This window comes from Coregonus lavaretus (assembly GCF_964263955.1).
Source record: "Coregonus lavaretus genome assembly, chromosome: 11".
Lineage (NCBI taxonomy): Eukaryota > Metazoa > Chordata > Actinopteri > Salmoniformes > Salmonidae > Coregonus > Coregonus lavaretus.
The window spans coordinates 41,519,066-41,546,955 of NC_139998.1; the positions used below are offsets into that span (position 1 = coordinate 41,519,066).

Below are 27,890 nucleotides of genomic sequence, written 5' to 3' on the forward strand. Positions count from 1 at the left end.
CTTCCTAGAGCTGGCAGCCCGGCCAAACTGAGCAATCAGGGGAGAAGGGCCTTGGTCAGGGAGGTGACCAAGAACTCGATGGTCACTCTGACAGAGCTCCAGAGTTCCTCTGTGGAGATGGAAGAACCTTCCAGAAGGACAACCATCTCTGCAGCGCTTAGGCCTTTATTGTAGAGTGGCCAGATGGAAGCCACTCCTTAGTAAAAGCACATGACAGCCCGCTTGGAGTTTGCCAAAAGGCACCTAAAGGACTCTCAGACCATGAGAATCAAGATTCTCTGGTCTGATGAAACCAAGATTGAACTCTTTGGCCTGAATGCCAAGCGTCACGTCTGGAGGAAACCTGGCACCATCCCTACGGTGAAGCATGGTGGTGGCAGCATCATGCTGAGGGGATGTTTTTCAGGGAGACTAGTCAGGATCGAGGCAAAGATGAACAGAGCAAAGTACAGAGAGATCCTTGATGAAAACCTGCTCCAGACTGCTCAGGACATCAGACTGGGGAGAATAACCCTTAGCATACAGCCAATACAACGCAGGAGTGGCTTCGGGACAAGTCTCTGAATGTCCTTGAGTGGCCAAGCCAGAGCCCGGACTTGAACCCGATCGAACATCTCTGGAGAGACCTGAAAATAGCTGTGCAGTGACACTCCCCATCCAACCTGACAGAGCTTGAGAGGATCTGCAGAGAAGAATGGGAGAAACTCCCCAAATACAGGTGTGCCAAGCTTGTAGCATCATACCCAAGAAGACTCGAGGCTGTAATCACTGCCAAAGGTGCTTCAACAAAGTACTGAGTAAAGGGTCTGAATACTTATGTAAATAAGGTATTTCTGTTTTAATTCTAACATCTGTTTTTGCTTTGTCATTATGGGTTATTGTGTGTAGATTGATGAGGAAAAAAACAATTTAATCAATTTTGGAATAAGGCTGTAACGTAACAAAATGTGGAAAAAGTCAAGGGGTCTGAATCATTTCCGAATGCACTGTACGGATGGTAACACTACAATCGCCAGACAGAAGGGTCCTTTAGGACCAGCATGGCCCACCCCTGATGAAGCAGTCAGACGAACAGAACATAACATGCCTTGTGTGTAAAAGTGTGTATAGGCACTAGACAGGCATTGTCAAGGGCATGCTGGTAGGACAGCTGTCACCCCATAGAGTTGTTCCAGACACTCCAGCAGGGAATGGCCTGCACAGTTCCGCTCAGCCCCTGAGTACTCAGACACACAGCAATAACAAACTTCCTGGGCCTCTTAATCATGCGTCACTTATTTTTGCTCCAACTGAACGAGGTCCCTCTCCTACACACGCTGGCTGTAGCCATGCATCATAAGAGCTGAGCATCACACTGTAAAATCCCAGAAGTGAGTGCCAGAGTTGTAAAGATTTCAGTAGTAATGGACAAAATGTGTGCGCAAGAAGTCAAGACAAACATAAAACTTTTCAACACATTTAAAGTGCCACTTAAACACACATTAGGCAGTGTGGATTGTCTGCCAAATCAATTCCAGGCCATGAGATCTTCTCTTTGGTCAGCTCATCCACAGTGTTTTTCCATTGTGATTGTGTGACTAGGCTATGTGTCATAGACACTGGCCGCACTGCAATAGTCCATTAGCTTAGCCTATTACATCACTACGCAGCCACGGAAATATAGATGCCAGTGTAGTCGGCAATAACATGTGTGCACAATTAGCAGCAACAATCCAATCTCCTCTGTCATAGTGAAGGCTTCTTAGTCACTCTCTGTATGCTCTTGCAATACCCAAGAGATCTTGATATCATGTTAGTTTGGTAGTGAATATATGACCCGTTGCTTCACATTATTACATGTCTCAGACATGAGTGTGAACACAAAGTGTGCCTCCGTCACTTATCCCTGAATCAGGTCACCATGGTGAGGAAGGGTGGTGGAGGGCCACAGCAGACAAACTCAGATCCCTATCATCTGCTGGAAAGTATTAGATGCAGCATATGTGTCAAATGGATTTTGTCAAGGCTGAGTAGCCAGTACATACTGTACTTCCTCAAAATAGTCAGAATTAATCTAAGATAACTCAAGAAATCTGTCATTAATTTTGACGTTTTTGCCGAGGAGAAAACAAGCAACAACAATATAGATAGAGAGTGGGGCCAGTGTGTCAGACTGTTGTTGTCGACACGCCTCTGCACTGAGCCGGGGCAGATGATATCAGGGCAGAGGCAGGCAGTCCTCCAGTCTAGAACTCCCTCAACATAAGTCTGTTGCTGAGATGTGTGTAATAGTCAGAGGAAATAGATCCCATATGGCCACAGGAGTTCAATGGGGGTATATTGTTCCCTTGTGATGGGAAGGGAATTCTCTGCAGTTATTTTGCTATCTGTGTCCTTATGGCTAAGCTATCAAGTTGTTATAAATTGGCACCTTTTACTTGCATCTTCTAAATGTTGATTTGTGCTGCTGAATGTGCACTTGTCAAAAGGCTATGCAAAAAATACAACCACCTTTCGGTGATTAATAGGCAGGCATTTTGGCCCTTTCTTGCTTATAAAATAGTTACCGCATGTGTCTTAGTTAGCCCACCTGAAAGTAGGGCAGTGATATTGCTGATGGTGTGAGCAACAACCTTGCCAGGTATGTACAGATCTACTCAGTTACGTAAGTTGACTTTGGGTAAGACTGGGAACATTCAGTTTACATACTGTACTTCCCCCAATGACACATTCAACCTGTGCCCACACCTGGGTTCAATCAATGACTTTGTCATCACAGGGTGCAGAGGTCAACAGTAATCCTATCCCATTCCTAGACCAAACAATTCAATTATTTTCTGTCACAGCTGTAATGTATTGCTTAGAATCTGTATATCACACATTACGTCACACTCGCTAGCAAATCCAGCTAACGTCTTCACTGATTCCATCAAGCCACACACAGACACAGCCAGGGGTCAGGCTGTCCCAGTAGACGCATCCAGGAAAAAACAAGTTGCATAATTGGGGACAATTTTATTTTACGCAACTTCCTAAATCTTTTGCTCTCTTGTCTTGAGGGTCTGATTTCCCTCTAAATCGAAAGCATGGTCCTCAATTCCTAATATGTTATTTCTTGGTGCGGTGGATGACATGTTTATGTTGACCATTTAATGATGGATCTCAAGGCCCAGTGATCTATATATCATTGATGGAATCAAAGGAATACATCCCTTGCTGTACTTGAAGTCAATTGCAAACAGACTCAAAGAGGTGCATGCTCCTCATCATATAGAAGAGCTATATGCTATGCAACTAATGCAAAAAGGTAATATTCTAAATTTATTGGTCCACATAAATTATATTAGGCTATTTTATTTGGATACATCAATCGTTTTTTCGAAGGACATTTTTGCATATGATAGCTATAAACTTTGGAGAGCTATATGGAAAGGAAATAAGTGGGAAGGAAGTCACATCTATCAGTTTCAGCTGTGGGGTTGGGACTGTTTAAATCAAGGCGTGATGTGGAGAGTGGGTGGTCTCTGGGAGCACCCCAGCATGTTTTCGTCAGGACGTCTACGCCGATCTAAGAGCTATGAGGACTTTTTCTGATCAAAATAGATGGACCCAACAGCTCTCAAACTTGAGTGTACACGCAGTTGCTACAAGTGTTTGTTTGAAAGTCTGAACATCTTACTTGGAGTTCATGAGTCATGACAGAGAGATTTGTGCAGTGTGCATCTGTTGGATTCAGAGCAACAGAGCAGTGTGTTTGGTAAAACCCACGGCTGTGCATGACACATCATCTACAGCAGGATTACACACTCCTTCCATTCAGGAAGTGAAGGCAATACTTAATGGCCTTCAGAACTGCCCCCTTACGTGTAGAAAACAGATTACACTGTGGACCTTCTGATCATGGTGTGCTACAAATCTCAGAGGTCTCACGCTAAACCTAATTACAATTGCTTTGAAATGCCTCATATGGTCTGTGCACCTTGAAGTTATACCTCCACTTTGGGATTGGGGAACATAATTTCCATTGTGACTCAGAAGACATGAGCTGTAATAATACACTGTGTTGGGGATTAGGTTGTTCTTCCTGAATGTATATTACAAAACAGGAATGGCTATTATGGTGGCCCACAATGGTTTATCAAGACTTACACATGTAACCGATAAAGGGCTTCATTGCCAAAATCCCAAACTATCCCTTTAAAGCTGTTACTGGGGGACCGGGGACAGCAGTAGCCTTGAGGTTAGAGAGGTTGACCATGGTTCAAGCCCCGGGCCGGGCAACACAAAAATGGGAATGGACATGAACTGGCATTTGGAAGGCTACTGGTCTCTGATCCCATGCAACATTTCCTGCCGTTGTGCCCTTGAGCAAGGCACTCAACCCCCCACAATTGCTCTCCATTCAGGGGGTGTTGTACTGCTGCTGACCCTTTGCCTCTCAACGTGTGTGTGTGTGTGTGTGTTTGTATCTAGGGGTGTTGGGAAAGGCAGAAGAAACATTTCAGTTCTATCCCATTGACAATAAAGTTGTATTCTATACTACTGTTGGGTCACAGATATTCCTTTGGGTCACAGTTTAGTCTAGAATGGTTAAACATTGGTTTTGTTTATTGGGTGGGTCACAAGACAATTGAAAAGGCTTTAGATGGGTCACTCACATCCCTAAAATGGTCTGGGAACCACGCCTTAAACATTTCCCTTTCCCATGCATTCTCCATAATTAAACTTTACTTGAAATTCCTTACATTTTAGGGAGGCTCTTTCATATACTGTACTTTTATATGCCGATTATCACTTTATGAAAAACTGAGCTGGCATGAGAGCTCCTTCTTCCTAAGACATGGAGCATTTAGATAAAAAAAGAGTAGTGCATGCCATTGGACCACATTGGTCTGACAAGATCATCAGACCATTACAGTTTGTGCCAGAACTCTATAAACTAGGGAATGGGTGCGTTAGTGGTGTGACAAATTTTTCCCTCTATGCCATCTGATAATGTATTATTTAATTACAAAACAGAAAAGAAAAGAACAGCATTTACAATAGAGAAATGGTAGAATTAGAAAGCAGAAGTAAGATGCATATCAGAAAAACAACCACTTTTCGATGGCATTGTTATTGCCTATTCGAGTAAACCTTTAATTCCATTCCCAATGTAATAAAAGGGTGCTTGGATCACAATATAAACATCTCCCAAAGTTAAACCAGATGCTGGCCCAGTCAGGCCAGGAGTGGTTCTCAGTCAGAGCAGGGAAAACAAGGACAGTATTTCATATAGGAAAGTGAGTCAGTCAGTGGCCCTCTGTCGCTTGCCTCACCCACCTCCCCTCCTCCAGAGGGAGCTCCTCAGGGACAGGAGAGGGGGCATGATCTTCTTTAGGCAGTAAGGGATAGATGATGTGCAAAGAAGCTTGTCACGACCGCCCCATGAGACTTGAAATGACTGCCATTGATACATTTCTTTACTATTGTGTGTATTTTTAGACTGACAAAAGTCTAGAATGGCAATTACTGTGCAGGCAGTATGTTTGTACTGTAAGTTATATTTTGTATGATAGAGACTTAATAACAGAGGGTTGGACAAAGCCTATCTGGAATCATGCACTAGACCAGAGAGACTTTTCTGACTAGTGTAACAGCCGCTACTCATTTGTGCATGAATTTAATTACTGTTAAAGTTGCACCAGAAATGAAAGAGGCATCATGACAAATACTATAGTTTATGTTGAGATAAAATGGCAGTACAAAAATACAAAAATAAGTAGATACATTTGTCATTCAAATTTCACAGTAGGTACACGGGTACATGAAATTGAGTTCTATTTACAAGAAACTACTTTAAATTGTTCAAAAACAGTATTTGTTTTTAGTAAAAATCCCCAAAGTTATTAAATAATCTAGAATAAATGGGCATGCAGCACTATTCATTCACATCACAATAACCAATAGCTATTTGCAAATAGCTATCTGCCCATTTGGTTCAAATGGCCACTAGCATTTAAACGTTGAACAGATACATTCGGCTGCATAGTCTGGGGATCCGGTGAGTTAACTTTGAGTAAATTAATGTCATTTGGTCTTTCCAGACAAAATGTTATCATATTTTCAATCTGATAAGGCTAACAACATTTGTCAGATTTTTCAGTTACACTATATTAAGGTGTATTCAACAACCCGAATGGCATTATATTGAACTCATAATACCCACAAACATACAAAATAAACAAAGCCAAGACTTCAACAGGGGAGGTATTATAAAGGCTTGGAGTTGAACCAACAGCCTGATAAAATTGCTGCACACTGAACTAAACTGTTAATTTGAGTGATCAGTGGGAGGCTTATAAATTTGATTGGGCTCCAACGTAAACAGTGTCGTTCTCTGTGCAAGCAGAGTGAGAGGAGACATACTGTGCACTTTTGTTTTGGCTAAGTCTCTCATCACCTCCAAACAAACACTGAAATACAGACAGCAGTTGCCCTGTTTTGCTTAGAGCGAATTAAAACCATATTATCATCCTCTAAATGTGGTATCCAGTATCCAAACAAATTGATTTTTTTGTCATGCTGCTTTTAAGGGGACAAGGCACTTCATTTAGGGATATGAAAAAAACACAAAAATAAAAACAACTCTCCAAAATAAAAGAATGCCAGTTGCCATTCAAATACATGTACCTTAAAACAAAATACAATAAATATAGCTGACCTATTGATATATGGATTTGTATACAGGGTCAAAACATAAATAGAACAGATTTGATACCTTCTTCAATAAATAGTAGTGGTATTTATTTACAATATACACATATCTTCCTGTACTTAAAGCCCACTACATATTTCTCCACAGTTTCATGAGCAAATAATTCCATTTAACATACACTGCATGCATCAACAACTCCAGTATTGGTTTCCTTTCGGAATAAATTTAAACTGCTACTTCCAACAGGTTCCCCCACATCAAATATATAGTTGTTCTATGTACAGGGGGTAGGGATGGAGGGGATAAGTGATTGTAAAAAAAAGTAGTCAACATAAATCAGAACTTGGTGAGTGAACAGCGGGACAATGTTGGTTCACCTATCGAAGGTGATCTCTTGGAAATCTTCGTACCGCGTGGACTAAGCTACCTTTAGTACCAGGTGGACTGAAGTACCAGTTGGACCACACAAGAACTGTCCCTTTAGAGTGAATTCTCCTCACTGCCTTCCAAAGCCAGAGCGTTTCTTGGAACACCTGAGAGAGAGAACACAAGACAAAACTTTTAAACACATCCAACGCTTGCCAAATCAATGCAAAGTGCTAAGTACAGCCACATTATTACTAGTACTAAATATCTAAAGTCACATTAGAAAATCCATTCAATTTAGGTTGTTTATTCATTTATTGATTATACTTAGGCTATGTGTTGACAGATCAGGAACGGTGAAGGGGATTTACTAGAGCAGTTGCCATAGTGACGCACTCCTATGGAGCGCCCCAGGAAGCAGGTGGCTCTGCGGAGGTGGCAGGCGCTGGGGTAGGTGATGTTGTCGTTGCCACAGATAGGCACCTCGGACTTCAGCGGTATTGGGCAGGGGGTCATGCGGCACATGACACAGTGGGCACTGTTAGTCTGATCTGTCACACAGGTGTGGGTACCTGGGCACACCACGTTGGAGCACGACTCTGGACAGAACATGGACTCAGAGCATTAGCAATTCAGTATCGCTACAAATAAATACTGATTTGAAAACAATCATGTGGGTAATATTGCTGCAGTAGCACAATTAGTATTTGAAATAACCAAACTGCTGACATGCAAAATAACTCTTGAAGTACAGACGTGTCCTCACTTTTGCATTCTCCCTGGTACATGACCTCCAGATCAGGGTGTCCCTTACAGCGGGTCATCAGGAGGGCACACTCGTCACGATAGGAGTTCCCATCGCTGCCACACACAGCATGCTTTTTGGAGATGTTAGTGCAGTCGGGAGAGCACGCACACTGAGGACGTCCAGTCTTCAATGTACACACCTTTCCTGGGCCGCAGTTCACACCATCACAGGTCTCTGCAAAACATAGAGTAGAAAGTCAGTATTACTGTCGAAGCATTAACTAATCTTAAATGGTCTGTCATCAAGTGATCCAGATCCACTGCTGCTTAAGATTCATTCTCCACAGAACAGAACAAATGGATGTAAACTGTTGTCTTTAACCGCAGCATGATTCATCCAGCAAAACATTTACAATAAACACATATCTTGTTTATGGTCATACACAAGGATGTCTATGTCAGAACGGCTGATGTGGATGTGGTGTAGGAGTCAAACGCAGGACACAGAAGCTTCGTCCAACAGACTTTACTAAACAAAAAAATAAACACTTGGCCTCAACTAAACAGGAGGCGAACGATTACGCAACAGTGCGTAAAACACCTAATACTAGAGCGCACGAAAATACTGTGCGACTGTCCTGAACATACAAAATGCAAACAACGAGCAGCACCAAAAGACAGGCGGAACAATTACACACAACACACAACTAACAAAACGAGAAACTTATAGGAGACATAATTAACACTAAAAGGAAACAGGTGTACAAAGAAGACAAAACCAAACAAACATCGATAACATACAACGGTGGCAGCTAGTACTCCGGGGACGACGACCGCCGAAGCCTGCCCGAGCAAGGAGGAGGAGCAGCCTCGGCCGAAACCGTGACAGTACCCCCCCCTTGACGCGCGGCTCCAGCCGTGCGCCGACCCCGGCCTCGGGGACGACCAGGAGGACGCGGAGCAGGGCGCGTGGGATGACCACGGTGGAACTCAGTCAGGAGAGACCCTCCTAAGATGTCCCTCCTCGGCACCCAGCACCGTTCCTCCGGGCCGTACCCCTCCCACTCCACGAGATATTGGAGACCCCCCATCCGACATCTCGAATCCAAGATGGACCGAACTGTGTACGCCGGAGCCCCCTCGACGTCCAGTGGGGGCGGAGGAGTCTCTCCAATCTCACAGTCCTGGAGTGGACCAGCTACCACCGGCCTGAGAAGAGACACATGGAACGAGGGGTTAACGTGATAATCAATAGGCAGTTGTAACCTGTAACACACCTCGTTCAGTCTCCTCAGGACTTTAAAAGGCCCCACAAACCGCCGACCCAGCTTCCGGCAGGGCAGGCGGAGGGGCAGGTTTCTGGTCGGAAGCCAGACTCGATCTCCAGGTGCGTACACCGGACCCTCACTGCGGTGGAGATCGGCGCTCGCCTTTTGTCGACGGATGGCCCGCTGCAGATGGACGTGTGCAGCGTTCCACGTCTCCTCCGAGCGCCGCACCCACTCATCCACCGCAGGGGCCTCGATCTGGCTCTGATGCCATGGTGCCAGAACCGGCTGGTAACCTAACACACATTGGAAAGGGGTTAGGTTGGTGGAGGAGTGGCGGAGAGAGTTCTGTGCCATCTCTGCCCAGGGGATATACCTCGCCCACTCCTCCGGCCGGCCCTGGCAATACGATCTCAGAAACCTACCCACATCCTGGTTCACTCGTTCTACCTGCCCATTGCTCTCCGGGTGGTACCCCGAGGTAAGGCTCACCGAGACCCCCAAGCGCTCCATGAACGCCCTCCAGACTCTGGAGGTGAACTGGGGACCTCGATCAGACACTATATCCTCGGGTACCCCGTAGTGCCGAAAGACGTGGGTGAATAGTGCCTCAGCGGTCTGTAGGGCAGTAGGGAGACCCGGCATTGGGAGGAGACGACAGGCCTTAGAGAACCGATCCACAACGACCAGTATAGTGGTATTCCCCTGAGAGGGGGGAAGGTCTGTAACGAAATCCACCGAGAGGTGAGACCAGGGTCGTTGTGGAACGGGCAGGGGTTGTAACTTCCCCCTGGGCGGTTGTCTAGGCGCCTTACACTGGGCGCACACCGAGCAGGAGGAGACATAAACCCTCACATCCCTGGCTAACGTTGGCCACCAGTACCTAGCGCTAAGGCAGTGCACTGTCCGGCCAATACCTGGATGTCCAGAGGAGGGGGACGTGTGAGCCCAATAAATCAGTCGATCCCGAACCTCGAGCGGAACGTACGTCCGACCCACAGGACACTGTGGAGGACTAGGGTCGGTACGCAACGCCCGCTCGATCTCCGTACCGACCTCCCACACTACCGGTGCCACCAGACAAGACTCCGGCAGTATGGGAGTGGGCTCAATGGACCTCTCCTCTGTGTCATACCGCCGGGACAGGGCGTCTGCCTTACCGTTCTGGGACCCAGGGATGTACGTGATTTTAAATACGAACCGGGCTAGAAACATGTTCCACCGAGCCTGACGAGGGTTCAATCTCCTAGCTGCCCGGATGTACTCCAGGTTACGGTGGTCAGTCAAAATGAGAAAAGGGTGTTGAGCCCCCTCAAGCCAATGTATCCACACCTTTAGGGCCTGTACCACGGCTAACAGCTCCCTGTCCCCTACGTCATAATTTCGCTCCGCTGGGCTGAGCTTCTTGGAGTAAAAAGCACAGGGATGGAGTTTAGGTGACGTGCCGGACGGTTGCGATAGTACGGCCCCAATACCGGCCTCTGACGCGTCCACCTCTACCTGAAATGGTAAAGCGGGGTCCGGATGCGCCAGCACCAGAGCCGAAGTAAACAGGTCCTTCAGTCTCCCAAATGCCCTGTCCGCCTCAGCAGACCACTGCAAGTGCGCCGGACCCCCCTTCAGAAGAGACGTTATGGGAGCTGCCACCTGTCCAAAACCCCGGATAAACCTCCGGTAGTAATTTGCAAACCCCAAGAACTGCTGCACCTCTTTAACCGTGGTTGGGGTTTGCCAATTACGCACGGCTGACACACGGTCAACCTCCATCTTCACCCCTGACGCGGACAACTGATAACCCAAAAAGGAGATAGACTCCTGGAAAAACAGACATTTCTTTGCCTTGACATACAAGTCGTGCTCCAACAGCCTCCTCAACACTCGGCGCACCAGAGCTACATGCTCGGCTCGGGTAGACGAGTACACTAGAATGTCGTCAATGTACACGACCACACCTTGCCCCTGCATGTCCCGGAAGATCTCGTCCACAAAGGATTGGAAGACTGAAGGAGCATTCATCAACCCGTATGGCATGACGAGATACTCGTAATGACCCGAGGTGGTACTAAATGCTGTCTTCCATTCATCGCCCTCCCTAATGCGCACCAAGTTGTAGGCGCTCCTGAGATCCAGTTTTGTGAAGAAACGCGCTCCGTGTAATGATTCCGTCATAGTCGCAATCAGAGGGAGTGGATAACTGTATTTCACAGTGATCTGATTGAGACTACGGTAATCAATACACGGGCGCAACCCTCCATCCTTCTTCTTCACAAAAAATAAGCTTGAGGACGCAGGTGGAAGTGGATGGCCGTATGTATCCTTGTCTCAGAGACTCGGCTATGTATGTCTCCATAGCCCCCTTCTCTTCTTGAGACAGAGGATACACATGGCTCCGCGGAAGCGCTGCTCCTGCCTGGAGGTCTATCGCACAATTCCCCTGTCTATGAGGAGGCAACCGCGTCACCCTCGTCTTGCTAAACACGAGTGCTACTTCCTCATACTCAGGGGGAATGTGCATTGCGGGCACTTGGTTCGGACTCTCCACCGAGGTCGCCCCCACGGAAACACCTAGACATCGCCCCACACACTGGGCAGACCACTCCTTAAGAGCCCTCTGTTGCCACGAAATGGAGGGATTATGGGTAATCAACCAGGGAAGCCCCAGCACCACTGGATACGCAGGAGAGTCGATCAGATATAACTGAATAGTTTCCTCATGACCCCCCTGCGTACTCATCCTAAGTGGTGCTGTGACCTCCCTAATCAACCCCGATCCCAACGGTCGGCTATCTAGTGCATGGACAGGGAAGGGAGCATCAACAGGAAGGAGGGGAATCCCTAACTCTACACAAAAATTCCGATCAACAAAATTCCCAGCTGCGCCTGAATCTACTAGCGCCTTATGCTGGGAATGAGGTGCAACCTGTGGAAATCTTACAGGTATACATAAGTGCACAACAGAGAGCTCTGGGTAAGTGGGGCGCCTACTCACCTGGAAGGGCTCCCCAGTGCGTGGCCTGTTGTCCCGTCCCCCTGGAGACCCTCCCCAGCACCTAGCCGCAGTGTGTCCTCCACGGCCACAGTTGGTGCAGGGGACTCTCTAGCGCCAGCACCCCCGAGCTCCATAGGGCTCGGCTCGGAGGTGCTGGAGGATGGAATGGACGGCCCTCACTCGGGACGTCCGCGGGTGGCCAGCAAGGTGTCGAGACGGATGGACATGTCCACCAACTGGTCGAACGAGAGGTTGGTGTCCCTGCAGGCCAGCTCTCGGCGGACGTCCTCCCGTAGACTGCATCGATAGTGGTCGATGAGGGCCTGCTCATTCCACCCTGCATCCGCCGCTAGAGTCCGGAATTCCAGGGCGAACTCCTGTGCGCTCCTCTTCCCATGTCGGAGGTAGAATAGACGCTCCCCCGCCGCTTTCCCCTCAGGTGGATGGTCGAACACGGCCCTGAAGCGGCGGGAGAACTCCGCGTAGGTGATGGTGGCGGCGTCTATCCCCCTCCATTCGGCGTTGACCCACTCCAACGCCTTGCCGGTGAGACAGGAGATGAGGGCGGAAACGCTCTCGTGTCCCGAGGGCGCCGGGTGTACGGTGGCCAGGTAGAGTTCCACCTGCAGGAGGAACCCCTGACACCCAGCAGCGGTGCCGTCATACGCCCTTGGGAGCGAGAGCCGAATCCCACTGGATTCCGGAGCTTGGATGGGAGGACTGACCGATGGTGGTGGTAAGGTAGGTGGAGGTGTGGGTACCCCTCTGGTCTCCCATCGGTGCAGAGTATTAATCATGTCCTGCAGGACGGTCCCGAGTTGTAGGATCCTATCGTCCTGCCCGCGGACGCGCTCCTCCAATGACTCGGGCGCTGCTGCTGCTCCTGCTGACTCCATAGATGGTGTGTAATTCTGTCAGAACGGCTGATGTGGATGTGGTGTAGGAGTCAAACGCAGGACACAGAAGCTTCGTCCAACAGACTTTACTAAACGAAAAAATAAACACTTGGCCTCAACTAAACAGGAGGCGAACGATTACACAGCAGTGCGTAAAACACCTAATACTAGAGCGCACGAAAATACTGTGCGACTGTCCTGAACATACAAAATGCAAACAACGAGCAGCACCAAAAGACAGGCCGAACAATTACACACAACACACAACTAACAAAACGAGAAATTTATAGGAGACATAATTAACACTAAAATGAAACAGGTGTACAAAGAAGACAAAACCAAACAAACATCGATAACATACAACGGTGGCAGCTAGTACTCCGGGGACGACGACCGCCGAAGCCTGCCCGAGCAAGGAGGAGGAGCAGCCTCGGCCGAAACCGTGACAGTCTAGTCTGTAAGAATGTGTCTGAGGTTGTGTCTGTTTCCATAACTGTAGGATCCCTGTAATAATGAAAGCAGGGCTAAGCCTTAGATGGATGGAGGGGTGTTTGAGCAGACCAACCAGTTCAAAGGCCTGTCACTGGGTTTTACAGGCTGAAAGATGTGAAAACGCAGGCTCAGCTGACACTAGTTGACTCGCCAAGGCCCAGCCAGGTCAATAGGAAGTCTCCCAGTACTGTAACCCTAAAACAACACAGATATACCATCGCCACCTTTCAACAGGCTTCTCAGGACCTGTTTGATCCTGATAGAGAGTGATGTTCGGCCCTGATCCCTGAGAGCAGGACTTTATTGCCTTTCTCTGCAAGCGCTTGCTTTAATATCCTGTTATTCTCCATCTCCAAAGAGGCCAACTCTGCTACCTCTGGGTTTCTTGCACGAGTATCATATTCGTCTCCCTTCCTCCCAGGGAAATCCAAGAAAATCCCTTTTTCTGTTATGTTTTGCTCCGGTTCACTGGCAGCTCGTTGCAATTCATATACAGTACCAGTCAAACGTTTGGACACACCTACTTATTTCAGGGTTTTTCTTTATTTTTTTACTATTTTCTACATTGTAGAATAATAGTGAAGACATCAAGACCAAACAAATGAAAATATATTTTATATTTGAGATTCTTCAAAGTAGCAACCTTTTGCCTTGATGACAGCTTTGCACACTCTTGGCATTCTCTCAACAAGCTTCATGAGGTAGTCACCTGGAATGCATTTCAATGAACAGGTGTGCCTTCTTAAAAGTTAATTTGTGGAATTTCTTTCCTTCTTAATGTGTTTGTGTCACGAATACCGCCGAGGCTGCTCCTCCTCCTTGTTCGGGCAGGCTTCGGCGTTCGTCGTCCCCGGAGTACTAGCTGCCACCGTTTGATGTTTTCGATGTTTGTTTGGTCATGTCTAGTTTAGTGCACCTGTTTCGTATTCTGTCCTGATTATGTCACCTATACGTTTCCCTGTGTTATGTTTTGTAGTTGTGTGTTATTGTTCCACATGTCGTGTGTTGTAGGTTCGGTGCCTTGTCTGAGTTTAGTGTTTTACGCACTGCACGTATTTTGTTCGCCTCCTGTGTTTGAGGCCGTTTCTTTTTGTGTCTATTTACAAGTACAGTAAAGTCGCTTTGACTGATCCTCTGTGTCCTGCGATTGACTCACCCACCGCATCCACATCAACACATTTTCTGACAGTTTGAGCCAATCAGTTGTGTTGTGACAAGGTAGGGGTGGTATACAGAAGATAGCCCTATTTGGTTAAAGACCAAGTCCATATTATGGCAAGAACAGCTCAAATAAGCAAAGAGAAACGACAGTCCATCATTACTTTAAGATATGAAGGTCAGTTAATCCGGAAAATTTCAAGCACTTTGGAGGTTTCTTCAAGTGCAGTCGCAAAAACCATCAAGCGCTATGATGAAACTGGATCTCATGAGGACCGCCACAGGAAAGGAAGACCCAGAGTTACCTCTGCTGCAGAGAATAAGTTCATTAGAGTTACCAGCCTCAGAAATTGCAGCCCAAATAAATGCTTCACGGAGTTCAAGTAACAGACACATCTCAACATCAACTGTTCAGAGGAGACTACGTGAATCAGGCCTTCATGGTCGATTTGCTGCAAAGAAACCACTACTAAAGGACACCAATAAGAAGAAGAGACTTGCTTGGGCCAAGAAACAAGAGCAATGGACATTAGACCGGTGGAAATCTGTCCTTTGGTCTGATTGAGATTTCTGGTTCCAACTGCTGTGTCTTTGTGAGACGCAGAGTAGGTGAACGGATGATCTCCGCATGTGTGCTTCCCACCGTGAAGCATGGAGGAGGAGGAGGTGTGATGGTGTAGGTGTGCTTTGCTGGTGACACTGTCAGTGATTTATTTAGAATTCAAGGCACACTTAACCAGCATGGCTACCACAGCATTCTGCAGCTATACGCCATCCCATCTGGTTTGCGCTTAGTGGGACTATCATTTGTTTTTCAACAGGACAATGTCCTAAAACACACCTCCAGGCTGTGTAAGGGCTATTTGACCAAGAAGGAGAGTGATGGAGTGCTGCATCAGATGACCTGGCCTCCACAATCACCCGACCTCAACCCAATTGAGATGGTTTGGGATGAGTTGGACTGCAGAGTGAAGGAAAAGCAGCCAACAAGTGCTCAGCATATGTGGGAACTCCTTCAAGACTGTTGGAAAAGCATTCCAGTTGAAGCTGGTTGAGAGAATGCCAAGAGTGTGCAAAGCTGTCATCAAGGCAAAGGGTTGCTACTTTGAATAATCTCAAATATAACATATTTTTTCATTTGTTTAACACTTTTTTGGTTACTACATGATTCCATATGTGTTATTTCATAGTTTTGATTTCTTCACTATTATTCTACAATGTAGAAAATAGTAAAAAAATAAAGAAAAACCCTTGAATGAGTAGGTGTGTCCAAACTTTTGACTGGTACTGTATGTTTTCACAAATCAATGCAGATTTAAATATAGGTCAGACATGGAGCACTAGTCAACACCCAGGAATGCTTTGAAGCACTGGAAATCAGTAGCCCCCATGGGGAGGATCAACTGTTGGGCCCAGTCCAGTCTGACTCTGACAGGCAGTACTATGATAATAGACCAGCACTTCCCCGTAGTATAGCATGTACATTGATGCTGTAGTTTTGTTCTTTCAGTCTGACTAATGATCCAGATAGTGCTCCACATTATGAGGAACAGACGTCTGGGCATGTGGCAAACATTTCTCCTGTGGTAAACAGGAATTCATTTTTTTATTCTCAGAGGGGAGGCAGCCAGGCCTGTGTCCCAGCCAGCATTGGGAAAGAATTAATGCAGAGTGAATTAGAAGAGAGAGGAGGAGGAGGAGGGGGAGGAGGAGGGTTATTGTCCATTTATTTTATTCTATCAATGTCATTCGATTGCACTGCAACTTTGCAGGGATATATTGGGGACCAGTTCCAAGGGGGGATGGACCCACCTCTCGATAGGGATATACAAATGCAGCTAAATTATTGAAGTTTATAGCTTGTCTTTTACAACTTGTCTTCTTGTTACTTTTGTCATTCTAGATCACTTGAGGTTATTCACTTATCATTGAAGCACATAATTGATGAGAACATTTCATTATTTCCTTTTGCTGACATCTGCCATCATATAATGCTGCTTGTTAATTCGACTAGTTGGTTTACACCTTTTTGGTAATCAACAGCATGCTGGAATAGCTTTTATATCCCTTAAAATAAGACCGCTCCATAGCAGTGAAAACATGATCGATCATACAGTAGTTAGCAGGAATTCTACTACATTTTGAAACTAGGATTTTATTTATATTTGGTACATGCTAAAGGCTTCAGCCTTGCTGACACTAATCCTCCTCACATGGCTTAAAATAATCCACTACCCTGGCAAGAGATCACATGGACTTGTTAAAGTGCCACCACAACCTTAGTTTATAAAAATTTGAATATATCCTTGAGTGAACCTGAATACCCATGGTGAAGGCTTCCAATAGTGGAAGCGACTCAAAACAGCTGGACAGAGTTAGATGGAATGACTGGCCGAGATCCACATTTCACAAAACTTAGAAACTTCTGGAAATTAACTTAACTTGGAAATTCCATATGGATCAAAGTTATCCCAAGAAGAAGACAGGTGGTCTAGTTATGGCCAAATGAGCTGCCATTTGGAACTATGATCAAAATGTGACCCCTTAACTTATTTGCTTCATTCATTGCCAGTTATGAGGGGACCATTTGGATAACCTAAACCCATCTAACTTGTCTGAGGCACCTTTGGTACACTACCAGCGATGTGGTTTGCCATAAAATGATAAAGAATCAAGAAATCAGCATCTACTTCTGTTTGTCAAATGGTTTGAGAAAAAGCAAAACTCCCTTATAAATGATAGGGTTATGACACTGTCAATTTAATACAGTTGGTTCACAGCAGGTAATTCTGCGAGTTCTATTGCGTTGTTACCTTTGCACGGTTTGCAGGACACGATTCCCAGGAAGCCCAGCAGGCTGACCTCATTGATAGGCAGACTGGTGTTGGACCAGGCCGTGTCCAGACGGCCCCCGGAGCAGCATTCCTCCCTGCTGACCCCACGCATCAGCACCATGTCACAGCGCTGCTCTTGGCTCTGCTGCAGCCAGCACATCCCCGCTGAACACACCACAACAAACACAACAACGCATCTAGTTGGAGTTTTTCTACATAATTGATATACATGATTGTACATGATTGACATATGTAGATATACTTTGATGTATACAATGGCCTACTGGAAATACAAATAGCCCACTTCAGAGCCATATTATAGATGCATGGCTCTGGGGAACTTGTACAATAGCCAGGATTCTGTTTACTTTACATCAAACTGGGCTGAATGGGCCAGACCAGTCCGTAGCCAGACCTGGCTGACTGTCCACACACAATACACTTCAGCAGCATCTAATCCACCAATTCAGACAGGAGAGTAGAGACCTTTTGCACAATCATGGAGTTTTGTTTACAGGTTTTAGGACTCATCACCACCACAACCCATAAACTCTCACATATTACTTTGTAATATATAAGGTATTCTAACGTCCCTAAATGAGAGAATAAAGTTACTTTGGAACCCATAAACATGCAGTTCTGCATACTAATTCCAACCAGTGATGAAGTAACTGTTTGCATGTAATACATATAGCGTTATTACGCTGTAGTAACACCATGCACACCTGCACTCCGTTATTCTCAGTATCAAGCAAGCAAAACTATGGTTTAAATTGGTTCATGGTCATTATTCACAAATCCTGTCAATCCTGTCAATCAAGTACTGTCAATTTGTTTTTTTTAAACACACACACAAAAAAGTTGTATTTCATAATTAGTCTACATATCAAACGTAATTTTAGATTTAAAAAACTTTACCCACCATTTACAGGATATCTTCCAAACATTTGACTCAAAGCAACTGTCACACCGAAAAGAGCAATCAAAAAGCCCATGGTGATGGTAAAAAAAAGAAAAAGTTGTAAAATAACACTTTGGGCAAAACTTTCAAAAAGTCGGTTTGTAACTTGGCAAGGGAGAAGTTCGCAGAGTTCTCTCTCTTACTTGAATGAATGTGTTGTAAGTGATGTCGTTCCCCTCTATATAAATATTTAGCCCAGACTAAATTATGCTGCTGGGATGGGCGATGCTCTCAGCCAGTTATAATGCTGGAACCGGGCTGGAACGGACAGTGTTCTACGTGTTCTACGTTCTGACTCAATTTCCAGACAAGAGACGTCCCCTCACCAGAGTGCAACAGACGCAACTGGACCATGCGTTTTCTGATTACGGTGGTATTGTGAATGTAGAGTAGGCCTAGCATATTTCGAATAGGTTTTGCATCATTTAAAATTATTATATGGGAATAGATAATAAAAATGTTTTCATTCAAATATTTCAAATAATGTAGAACCACTTCAGAACTTTCCAGTCCATATCATATAGCTTTCAATTGTGTTACTTGGAAATAATTATCTCTGTGGACAATGTTGACTATAATAAATAACAACAATATCACAATTATTTTTTTATTGTATTGTTTACTGATAACAGGATAGATGACTTGCAGCTTTGATTATAGCCTAGATTGTTTTAGGTCTGTAGTGACCATAGTGACTTATGAGGCATATTATTATTAAAATTGGAAGCAGTTTCTTACTTAACACTTGCCTGGCTCTGTTGTCTAGGTGCTGTCTGGTTTGGGTTGCATGTTCTCTCCTCCTAATTGAAATCCACAGAGTGTGAGATGTGATTATGGGAGACTGTTGGTGTACAAGTACATTGTGCTTTGTGGATGTGTGTTAAAAGTTTCTTATGGATTAATTAACAAAACAAATTAAGAACAGTTAAAGAATTCAATACATCAATCATTCTTAATTTCCCTCAGTGCAGACGTGCCTTATTTCCTTAACTATACACACTATTATTGCACTGTAGATGAACCTAAACAATATGCAAAGTGAATCAGTATAATTAACTAAACTATGAAGCAAGATACATCCTGCCCATAGACAGTCTCAATACCACTAAGCTAGATGTGGTTAGATAACTACCAACATGTTAGAGATGGGGTATCAGCCTTTAGGCGAGCTAGGGGATAGGCTTTTTCAATTTTTATTGGGGAGGACTCATTAAAGCTAATAAGTGATAAAATACATTTGTGGCCCCAAGTCAGTCTTCAACAGCAGCAGGGCCACCAACACAGAGAAGCAGAAGCAGAAGCAAAGCATCAGTGAAAGCGATGGCAGGTGATTGTGGTGGTTAGGAGGCACTAATTTCACTGATAGAACCCCTAAGTGAGAATGGCAGAGTGAGCCTGAGTGTCATTTCATCCACATGTAGGCCTCCATCTATCTTCCATCCCCTTTCTTTCTCCTGTCCCCTCTCACAGCCTCTCTTCTGTGGCATATGATATTGCTTGGGAGCCATAATTGTGCCAAAGTTGTGTCAATCTTCCCATTTGTCTGTCTCTGGCTTTAATGTAGTCCCTTTGATGGTGGAGAAAATGAAAGTAGCATATGCTGTTTCTATAAGTGGTGGTGAATGATGTTGCCTTCTGTTGCTGTACAGAGATCCCCAGGGCACAGCTGGAATGCTGACCCTCCAGAGTGGTGCAGTGGGTGGGCTGGAGCACTGGGTCACTGCAGCAGCTCACATGGTTTGGATCATTGGGCCACACAGATGAGTAGGCTACGGTATGGCAACCCAGACTAACCACTTATTTTCTCTATTATTTATGGATTTATGGAAATGCAATACTGGTGGGACCTTTCAAGTTGGAGATATGTTGTAAAACAGCATGACATTGAAGTATGTGTAGAATCTAGGGTTTTCTCAAAGGTATATGACTATAGTTTAAGGACATAATCTATCAATCATAATTCTAAATGCATTTGTCTGTCTTTCTCCGTTTACAATTAGGCTATGTTGTAATTAATGTGCCACTGTATCATTGCTGCGACTATGCATTTGGTCCAGAAAAATATAATCTACAAGTGCTGCCATCAACTGGTGAGTGTTGACATCACATCCACATAAGGGAAGGCTGAATTAAATGTGTTTTTATAATTATTAACGTAATCCAATAATGCATTCACGCAGCCTCAGAAACAATAATCACCTGTGATAAGTGACATGACAGAGCCCATTTCACATGGCCCTCAATGGTCCTTTGCTCATAGACAGACGTTTGCATTGAGGTCAACTCACTGAAACCATCCTTTTCTACAAGAAACTACACATTTGGTAAAAAGCCCGTTTTTAAATCTTATTTTTTTTGTACCATAAGCAACCTTAGTAGCAGGCAGCCTATTGTATGACTTTGATATCGATACTTTTAACGCCTCGGAGGATCGCACAATGTATTACTTTTAACGCCTCGGAGGATCGCACAATGTATTCCTATACCACAATTCTTAGCAGTTGATATATATTTCCGCATGGTGAATTTCTATGGTTTGGAGCATGGATAATGTAAACAAGATGGAGGCGTTTCTGACAGCCAGCACTTCTTCATAGGCAATCGATGACACCGGTAAAGGAGCATACAAGGTAAAGTTGACCTCTTTCAACATACAGCCAATATACCCCATACCTGAAAATGTAATGCAAAATGACATAAGACAGGAAATAAATGTAGCAATAGCTAACTTGTCGTGCATAGCTAGCTTGCTAGTAGCTTACTAAGAGATAGCTAAATACTAATAACATTGCTTGGTTTGTGGATGTGACTGCGAAACGTTGCAGTTGCTAAGATAGCTAGCTGGCAAGCAGGCTTGTTGGGGAGATGTTTATTGCACAAGAGTCGGCTGCTACAATGAGTCTTCTCAGAATTGTTATTGTGCCTTTATATGTGTTTCCTTATAGCAAAAAAATGAACGCTATCTAGCTAGCCTTGCTGTTTCAATATGCTTTGTGTTGTAGCTAGCCGACTAAACTCAACGATTTACGATGGCGTTGAGCGGCGACTAGTGTGGGCGGGCTGGCGCTCCGACGTCACATACAATGAAGGTTTTATCCAAAACTATTGATTTCAGCACCCAAAGAATAGCCCCAAATTACACAGAACAATGTCGTATGTAATTGCGGGCTATTCTTTGGGTGCTGAAATCAATAGTTTTGGATAAAAACTAGATTGTATGTGACGTGGGAGCTCCAGTTCTAACTATTGTCGCCGCTCAAATCCTGGAGTTGAGTTTAATCGGCTATGTTGTAGCTAGTCACGACAGACAAAGACCGCTAGTTTGCACTTTCTGACCTCACTGGCACTGATTGTTATTCATGGAATGCTATGTTGTTGAGTGGATGTGATTATAATATAAATATTTAGCATTGCCGTTTGTTGTAATGATAGGAGCTAGTTAACTAGTATTCAAATGCGTACCGTTATGACAGCACATCCAAATCATTGGTAGTGTGTATTGCAATGGTGGTATTGCAGTGTGTATGGACATGGTGTGTATTGCAATGGTGGTATTGCAGTGTGTATGGACATGGTAGTGTACAAATACATGGACTACACCATTTTGAAATGCATGGAAAGTCCAATCTCATGTGAATTTAATCAAAATGCTTATGCATGTGATTGTGCATTTGTATTGCAGATCTGAGGATCCCTACAACGATTAATTGAATCTGGCCAGCCAGTTGTGCAGTCTTGGCAAGTACACAGGATTTTTTCGGTACATGGATGGAAGTAGAACATTAGATTATCCAAGCTTTGTAACAGACTTCATTGAAAATCTATCATCATACACCAGATTCACAATTCATTATTACACTTGAATAATAGCAATTATGCAAACAGAACGTTATGACTTGGTTTGCCCTAAACATGATGACATTCACCAACAACCAAAGCACACATCACAGCACTGCAGTTTCCAGGTGTCACAGGGACATGGCTAAGAAGGATGGAATAAGCTTGTATCATCTGAGAACATAGACAGAGAACCAAACATTGTTAACCAAACTTGTTATCAGAGCCAAACTCTGTAGACCTGTAATATTGGACACTCACCTCTCTGGACACCCTACTGAGCAGGTTAAGGAGAACCTTCTGTTGCATTTCTTTAGTTGCAGCTTCCCACATTTGAATACATTAGTCTGCATTCGTATTCAGTATTGGAGTATTGTCCGACCCAGGATATCCAGGAACATACTGTTTAATAAGTATTAAAAAACAGTCACATCGCTGAAGGGGCAACCATGAGTGACGAGGACTTCCATGAACACATGGACTACTTGGAGAATCACCTGACCATGGGCATGGACACCTTCATCCATCGCATCGACTCCACAGAAGTCATCTACGAGCCGCGGAGGAAGAGGGCCAAGCTGATTGGGAAGTACCTGATGGGAGACCTGCTGGGGGAGGGCTCCTATGGGAAGGTGAAGGAGATGCTGGACTCTGAGACGCTCTGTAGGAGGGCCGTCAAGATCCTCAAGAAGAAGAAGCTAAGACGCATTCCCAACGGGGAGCAAAATGTCAAAAAGTATGTGAGATGCTTTGCATGGGTCTTCACAGTAATTTTAGTGTTGATAATGCAGAATAGACTAGTTGTGTTTTTTTGGTGTGTGAATGTGCTTCTAATCAGTGCATGTACATCAGGCGTTACTGTGCCTTTTTAAGAATCACTGAGCGTAATATTAACCACTATTGATTGAAGTGTGATTAAGTTGAGCTTTTTAAGAGTAATTCTATTTTTCTCACTAAATCCTGCCTTTGAAAGGCCAGAAGATAAAACAACGTTGAGGTTGTTCAATTTACTTTGTCCCTCTGTATTTTTTGTTGTTGTTATGAGTGCTGATGAAACTGCATAATTATTCCATATTGCAATTAATTCAGTTTTCCCATTGCCAAATATTGAAACATTAAAAACATTTTCCTTACAGAGAGATTCAGCTGCTACGAAGATTGAGGCACAAGAATATTATCCAGTTGGTGGAAGTTTTATATAACGAGGAGAAGCAAAAGATATATCCTTTAAAAATGATGAATATGTTTTTATTCTTTAGCAGGAGTCTATCTAAACCATAGAGATGTGTCACTAGTTGTACGAGTCGCACTAACGAAGCCTTTGTAAGCACTGCATAAGATTTGTCCAAGCATAATAATGTGTGGATAGTGGGATAAGCTAGTCTATTTTGGGGCGACTTTTCTCACAGTTAGGGAATTATTGTTTTCCCATGGAACAGTAGAGTAAGCTATGTAGATCAACTGTAAAGGCAAGTATGCGCTGTCCTTCAAATGAGTTTGAATGCACCAATAGTCACTTTCACCGGAAATGTCATGTTGCTGTAATTCAGCGGTATGACCACAAGGGGTCTCTGTTGGCCTGTTGGGGGAATACGGCAACATGAAGCTCAGGATCAGATGGACTAACTAACTTCATGAGGGCTTTACCTTCTGCTCTCTTCCTCCCCCCCAACACACTCACTCTTTGACTCTAATAATCTCTGGCTTGTCCTTAGAAGTCTGCCGCTCTACACCACATAAAACACTCATTACCCTTTGTGTCTGACATTAGAAGGGCCTCCCCAATTGATTTAGTACTCTTAAGACAATGAATGATTCAGCCAGTGTTCAGTCAGGTAACATTTTTTCCCAATTTACATTTTAGAACAGGTAATTGTTGAGGTGAGAACATATTATAGGAAGTTATGACGTGGTTGTCTTTTTAATTGCTGAGTCATACTAGCTAGATTGACTTGATAGAATGTCTCCGCTTTGACTAGCAACACGTCTTTGTGAACGCTCTGTGTTTATAATTTAGTGTGTAGGGGTCTATTATTTTCATCTGTGGCACGCTCTTCCTCTGTTCCCTTTCTCCTGATTGTCTGAATTGCTCTGTTGGAAAGTTGTGGCACACAGGTCACTTTGCATTGCGGCTGTAAAAGAGCAGTGGTGATGAAAAATGTGACTGAGTTATTTGTGTGGAACACGAAGATGTTAAGGGCATGAGAGCTCTGGCTTCTGCTTCTAAACAACTCTGAGAATAGTTGCAAACTGAACATCACAGTTTCTAAAGGAAACACTGAACCATATGTTTTTGCTACCCATCTTTTTGCACAGAGCCAGAAGTGCGAATACGTAGAATTCTACCTTTAAAAACAGAATATCAAGGGCACCAGCCTCCGATAGCAATAAAAAAATAGTTTTTGAGAGGCAATGATTTTTGTTTCTGCCCACCCCCTGTCTGAAAGCCCACAGCTCCTACGTCAGATGGGCCCAGCAGTGGTGAGTACTCTTCCAGCCCCGTCTGACTGCAGCCCAGCCCGCTGCATCATCTATTCACTCAATTCACTCCTAATGTGTGTTACTGATTGAACCGGCAATGGGGGCAGCCGCCCTTTCCCTTCCCTTTTCCTCTCTCCCGCTCCTTCCTGTGCCTTTCTCACCGGTGTTGTGAAGTCCCTCCAGCGGTTAGTTAATGGGGGTTCTAATATGGGTGTGCAGCTCATACTGTGGGCTGACTGGGCTCCCCCCCCCTCCTCGGGAGAAAGGGCCACTGACGCAGTCGTGACTAATGGACTCCCACTGTCATAGACCTGCCTGTTTACCCAACCAACCCTCTCCAATCCAACAGGATGGAAATATCCCCACCTTTCACGTCTCTCTCCTCCCCACTCTCCTTCCTCTCTGGCTGGGGCTGCTGGCTAGATAAGTGCCTTTTATAAGTGACCCTGAGAAGTGTGACTACAGAATTGAGTATTGTTTTGACATTCAATTTCACAATCCATTTGTACACTTTTATTGTCTGTCATCTTTGGTCCATTCAGGAAAATACATTTATTCTCAAGGACAAATTGCATGTCTTGGATCGACTATATTTTGTGTGTGTAGCTAGTTTGATGGATTAGTGACATGTCAGTCAACCACATATTGATTAGTAATGTAGACAGGATTCAAGGTAATTTGTGTTGAATTAATACAGATCCTTTGGTGATGAAGATATAGCACTTTTGTTTTGACGCCTTGCTAAGTTACCAGTATGAAACCATTGCCACCTTGTCTCTTTTCCTTGACTCTGCTTACGTATATGGTGATGGAATATTGTGTATGTGGAATGCAGGAGATGTTGGACAGTGTTGATGAGAAAAGGTTTCCAGTTTTTCAAGCTCATGGGTATGTTTATCTTTTATCTCAATTAAATAGTTGTAGATATGTGGCTTAAAGATGTCTGACCAAACACCGAAGTTAATATAATATATTTTTCTGTTTTTCCCCAGGTACTTTTGTCAGCTGCTAGATGGTTTGGAATATTTGCACAGCCAGGGAATAGTTCACAAAGATATTAAACCAGGGAATCTACTGCTGACGACGGACGGTGCACTAAAAATCTCTGACCTGGGTGTAGCAGAGGTAATTATAGTCTCTAATAGTTTTTAGATGTCTACTTTATTGCGTTTCAATTTCGGCCTAGTTCAAAATCAGTGGGCTACATTTGCAAACCCCAAAACAAGAAACTTTCCCAGGAAAAGCTCTGGGCCCTTCTGATGATGTCAGTGTGTCTCCATGGTGTTCTCCCTCCCAGGCGCTGCACCCATTTGCGGAGGATGACACGTGTTGTACGAGCCAGGGCTCTCCGGCCTTCCAGCCTCCAGAGATTGCCAATGGCCTGGACACCTTCTCGGGGTTCAAAGTGGACATCTGGTCTGCTGGTGTCACACTGTGAGTGGTCACTCGCAGATTAATGGTTTCAGATGGTATATTTATTTCATGCCTGATTTTTGAATGTATTGAATTTTTCCTTTCAGATATAACATAACGACCAGCCTGTACCCTTTTGAAGGGGACAACATCTATAAGCTGTTTGAGAACATTGGGAAGGGACACTACAGTGTTCCAGAGGAGTGTGGCGCTCTGCTCTCTGGCCTGCTGAGAGGTAAGAGTCTAGACTGACTAACACTACTGCTGGCACTCCCAGTATTCTATTTCATGGTATTAAGCCTTATTAGAGATGAAAGCATTAGCTGCAGTAGTAAGAGTATTACAAGAAGGGTATGACCACAGAATTATAGATTTTCCTCTTTATTGGACTTAATTTGTCCACTCAGATGTACTTTACTGTAAGTAGCGGTGATTCATTCTTGGAGGTTTTTCTTTAGGAGCTGTAGATGGCACTGTGGTTTTACATTAGCACAACAATTATCATTTTGATGTATCATGAATATGCAGTTTATAGAAAATGCATTTCTAAGATAAAGATGTGTTTAAAGGACACCCTTTTTTCCTCTATGGAAACAGTCATTATGCACAATTGTCTGTTCATTGTTTTCAAGTAGTCCTGATTTGAACACACCACAGAAATAATGAAAGGAATAAATGCATCTCATCAAATGGTTACAAAGCTGTCAATAATTTATTTTGTATTTTTCTTCCAGGAATGCTTGAGTATGACCCTGAGAAGAGGTTCTCAATACAACACATTAGACAACACAAGTAAGTAATCGTACCCTCTTTGTACAAATTGAACAGGAAATTAATTGGGGAAAACAGCAGTCCGATGATGAGCGATGTCCAATCTATTTATTTTCAACACACGATGATGAATGTAATATGCATCTCTTCTGTGATAGATTTGTTGTCATTTGCATCTGAGCTCCACTGAATGCCAAATTGTCTCATTTTGATAATGGTGGGGGAACAGGGGACTGGAGGAGAAAAAATAAAACACACTGCCTCGCTCTATCATTTGGAGCTCTTATGTGAGGCCCATTGTCTTGGAACAGGCTTTTATGATCATTTAGCGCCTGTTTGTTTTCTCTCTTTTATCTGCCTGCCTGTGTGTGTGTGTGTGTGTGTGTGTGTGTGTGTGTGTGTGTGTTTGACCAAGCCTTCAGCTCAGTGTGGAGGCGGACTCCTGTCCAGTGGTAAACAGGAGCTCTGGAAGGTCAACAACCTTCCCCTCTCTGAATCTGAGTCACGACATGCTGCTGCTTACAGATTCACATATTCATCTCTTTTCATGGTGTTAACCTTACTTTTCTTTGGCCTTGCCCAAGGAATGCACTCTCTAGTCTAGAACACCAAGTAAAATGGCGCTGGAGGAGATGGCTGCTGTTTTTCGGGCTCCTAACCAATTGTGCTTTTCTGTGTGTTATTCTGCGATGTTTATAACTTATTTTGTACATAATGTTTCTGCCACTGTCTCTTATGACCGAAAATAGCGTCTGGATATCAGAACAGCGATTACTCACCTCAAACTGGACAAAGATTTTTTCTTTAACGAGTCAGACGCAAAGGATTTACTCCAGATACCTGACCAGGCCCAAATCCCCATCATTCACATGAAGAGAAGACGTCGATACAGGGGACGCAGGTCCGGGTGCCTTGTGAGAATTCGTCGGCGAGTGGGTAAACCATCTCTACCATGCGTCCTATTGGCCAACGTGCAATCATTGGAGAATTAACTGGATGAG

The 27,890-nt window shown here is 44.4% G+C and overlaps 2 protein-coding genes across 3 annotated transcripts in view; one reads left to right on the forward strand and one right to left on the reverse strand.

The window, feature by feature from the left end:
- Positions 1-5,684: 5,684 nt before the first annotated feature.
- Positions 5,685-18,542, reverse strand: LOC311136966 (follistatin-related protein 3-like). Of its 2 annotated transcripts, none has more exons than XM_084171300.1 (5): positions 18,349-18,542; positions 17,406-17,591; positions 7,809-8,024; positions 7,414-7,641; positions 5,685-7,209 (listed from the first exon to the last, which is right to left on the reverse strand). In XM_084171300.1, the coding sequence occupies exons 1-5, from the start codon at positions 18,419-18,421 to the stop codon at positions 7,157-7,159; spliced, it is 756 nt and encodes a 251-aa protein (XP_084027426.1). In that variant the 5' UTR covers positions 18,422-18,542; the 3' UTR covers positions 5,685-7,156. The 2 variants fall into 2 exon arrangements, with proteins under 2 accessions (XP_084027426.1, XP_084027427.1); XM_084171301.1 differs by having other exon boundaries at positions 7,370-7,641.
- A 2,380-nt stretch (positions 18,543-20,922) lies between these two features.
- The window catches only part of LOC311136797 (serine/threonine-protein kinase STK11-like), a 45,467-nt gene continuing 38,499 nt past the window's right edge, over positions 20,923-27,890 (forward strand). The window contains exons 1-8 of the mRNA XM_084171078.1: positions 20,923-21,017; positions 22,070-22,960; positions 23,361-23,444; positions 25,504-25,593; positions 25,698-25,830; positions 26,003-26,139; positions 26,226-26,353; positions 26,853-26,910. Of these exons, the coding sequence (XP_084027204.1) occupies positions 22,674-22,960; positions 23,361-23,444; positions 25,504-25,593; positions 25,698-25,830; positions 26,003-26,139; positions 26,226-26,353; positions 26,853-26,910 (917 nt within the window). The 5' untranslated portion in view covers positions 20,923-21,017; positions 22,070-22,673. The remainder of the gene's footprint in view (positions 21,018-22,069; positions 22,961-23,360; positions 23,445-25,503; positions 25,594-25,697; positions 25,831-26,002; positions 26,140-26,225; positions 26,354-26,852; positions 26,911-27,890) is intronic.

What these genes read in the sequence shown, in the direction of transcription:
- LOC311136966 (XM_084171300.1), bottom strand. Translation starts at nt 18,421, where the DNA reads ATGGGCTTTTTGATTGCTCTTTTCGGTGTGACAGTTGCTTTGAGTCAA. An exon ending in GTCCTGCAAACCGTGCAAAG is followed by an intron (nt 8,025 to 17,405) that starts GTAACAACGCAA and finishes TATGTTTTGCAG; the next exon opens with AGACCTGTGATGGTGTGAAC. An exon ending in TCACTATGGCAACTGCTCTA is followed by an intron (nt 7,210 to 7,413) that starts GTAAATCCCCTT and finishes TCTCTCTCTCAG; the next exon opens with GTGTTCCAAGAAACGCTCTG.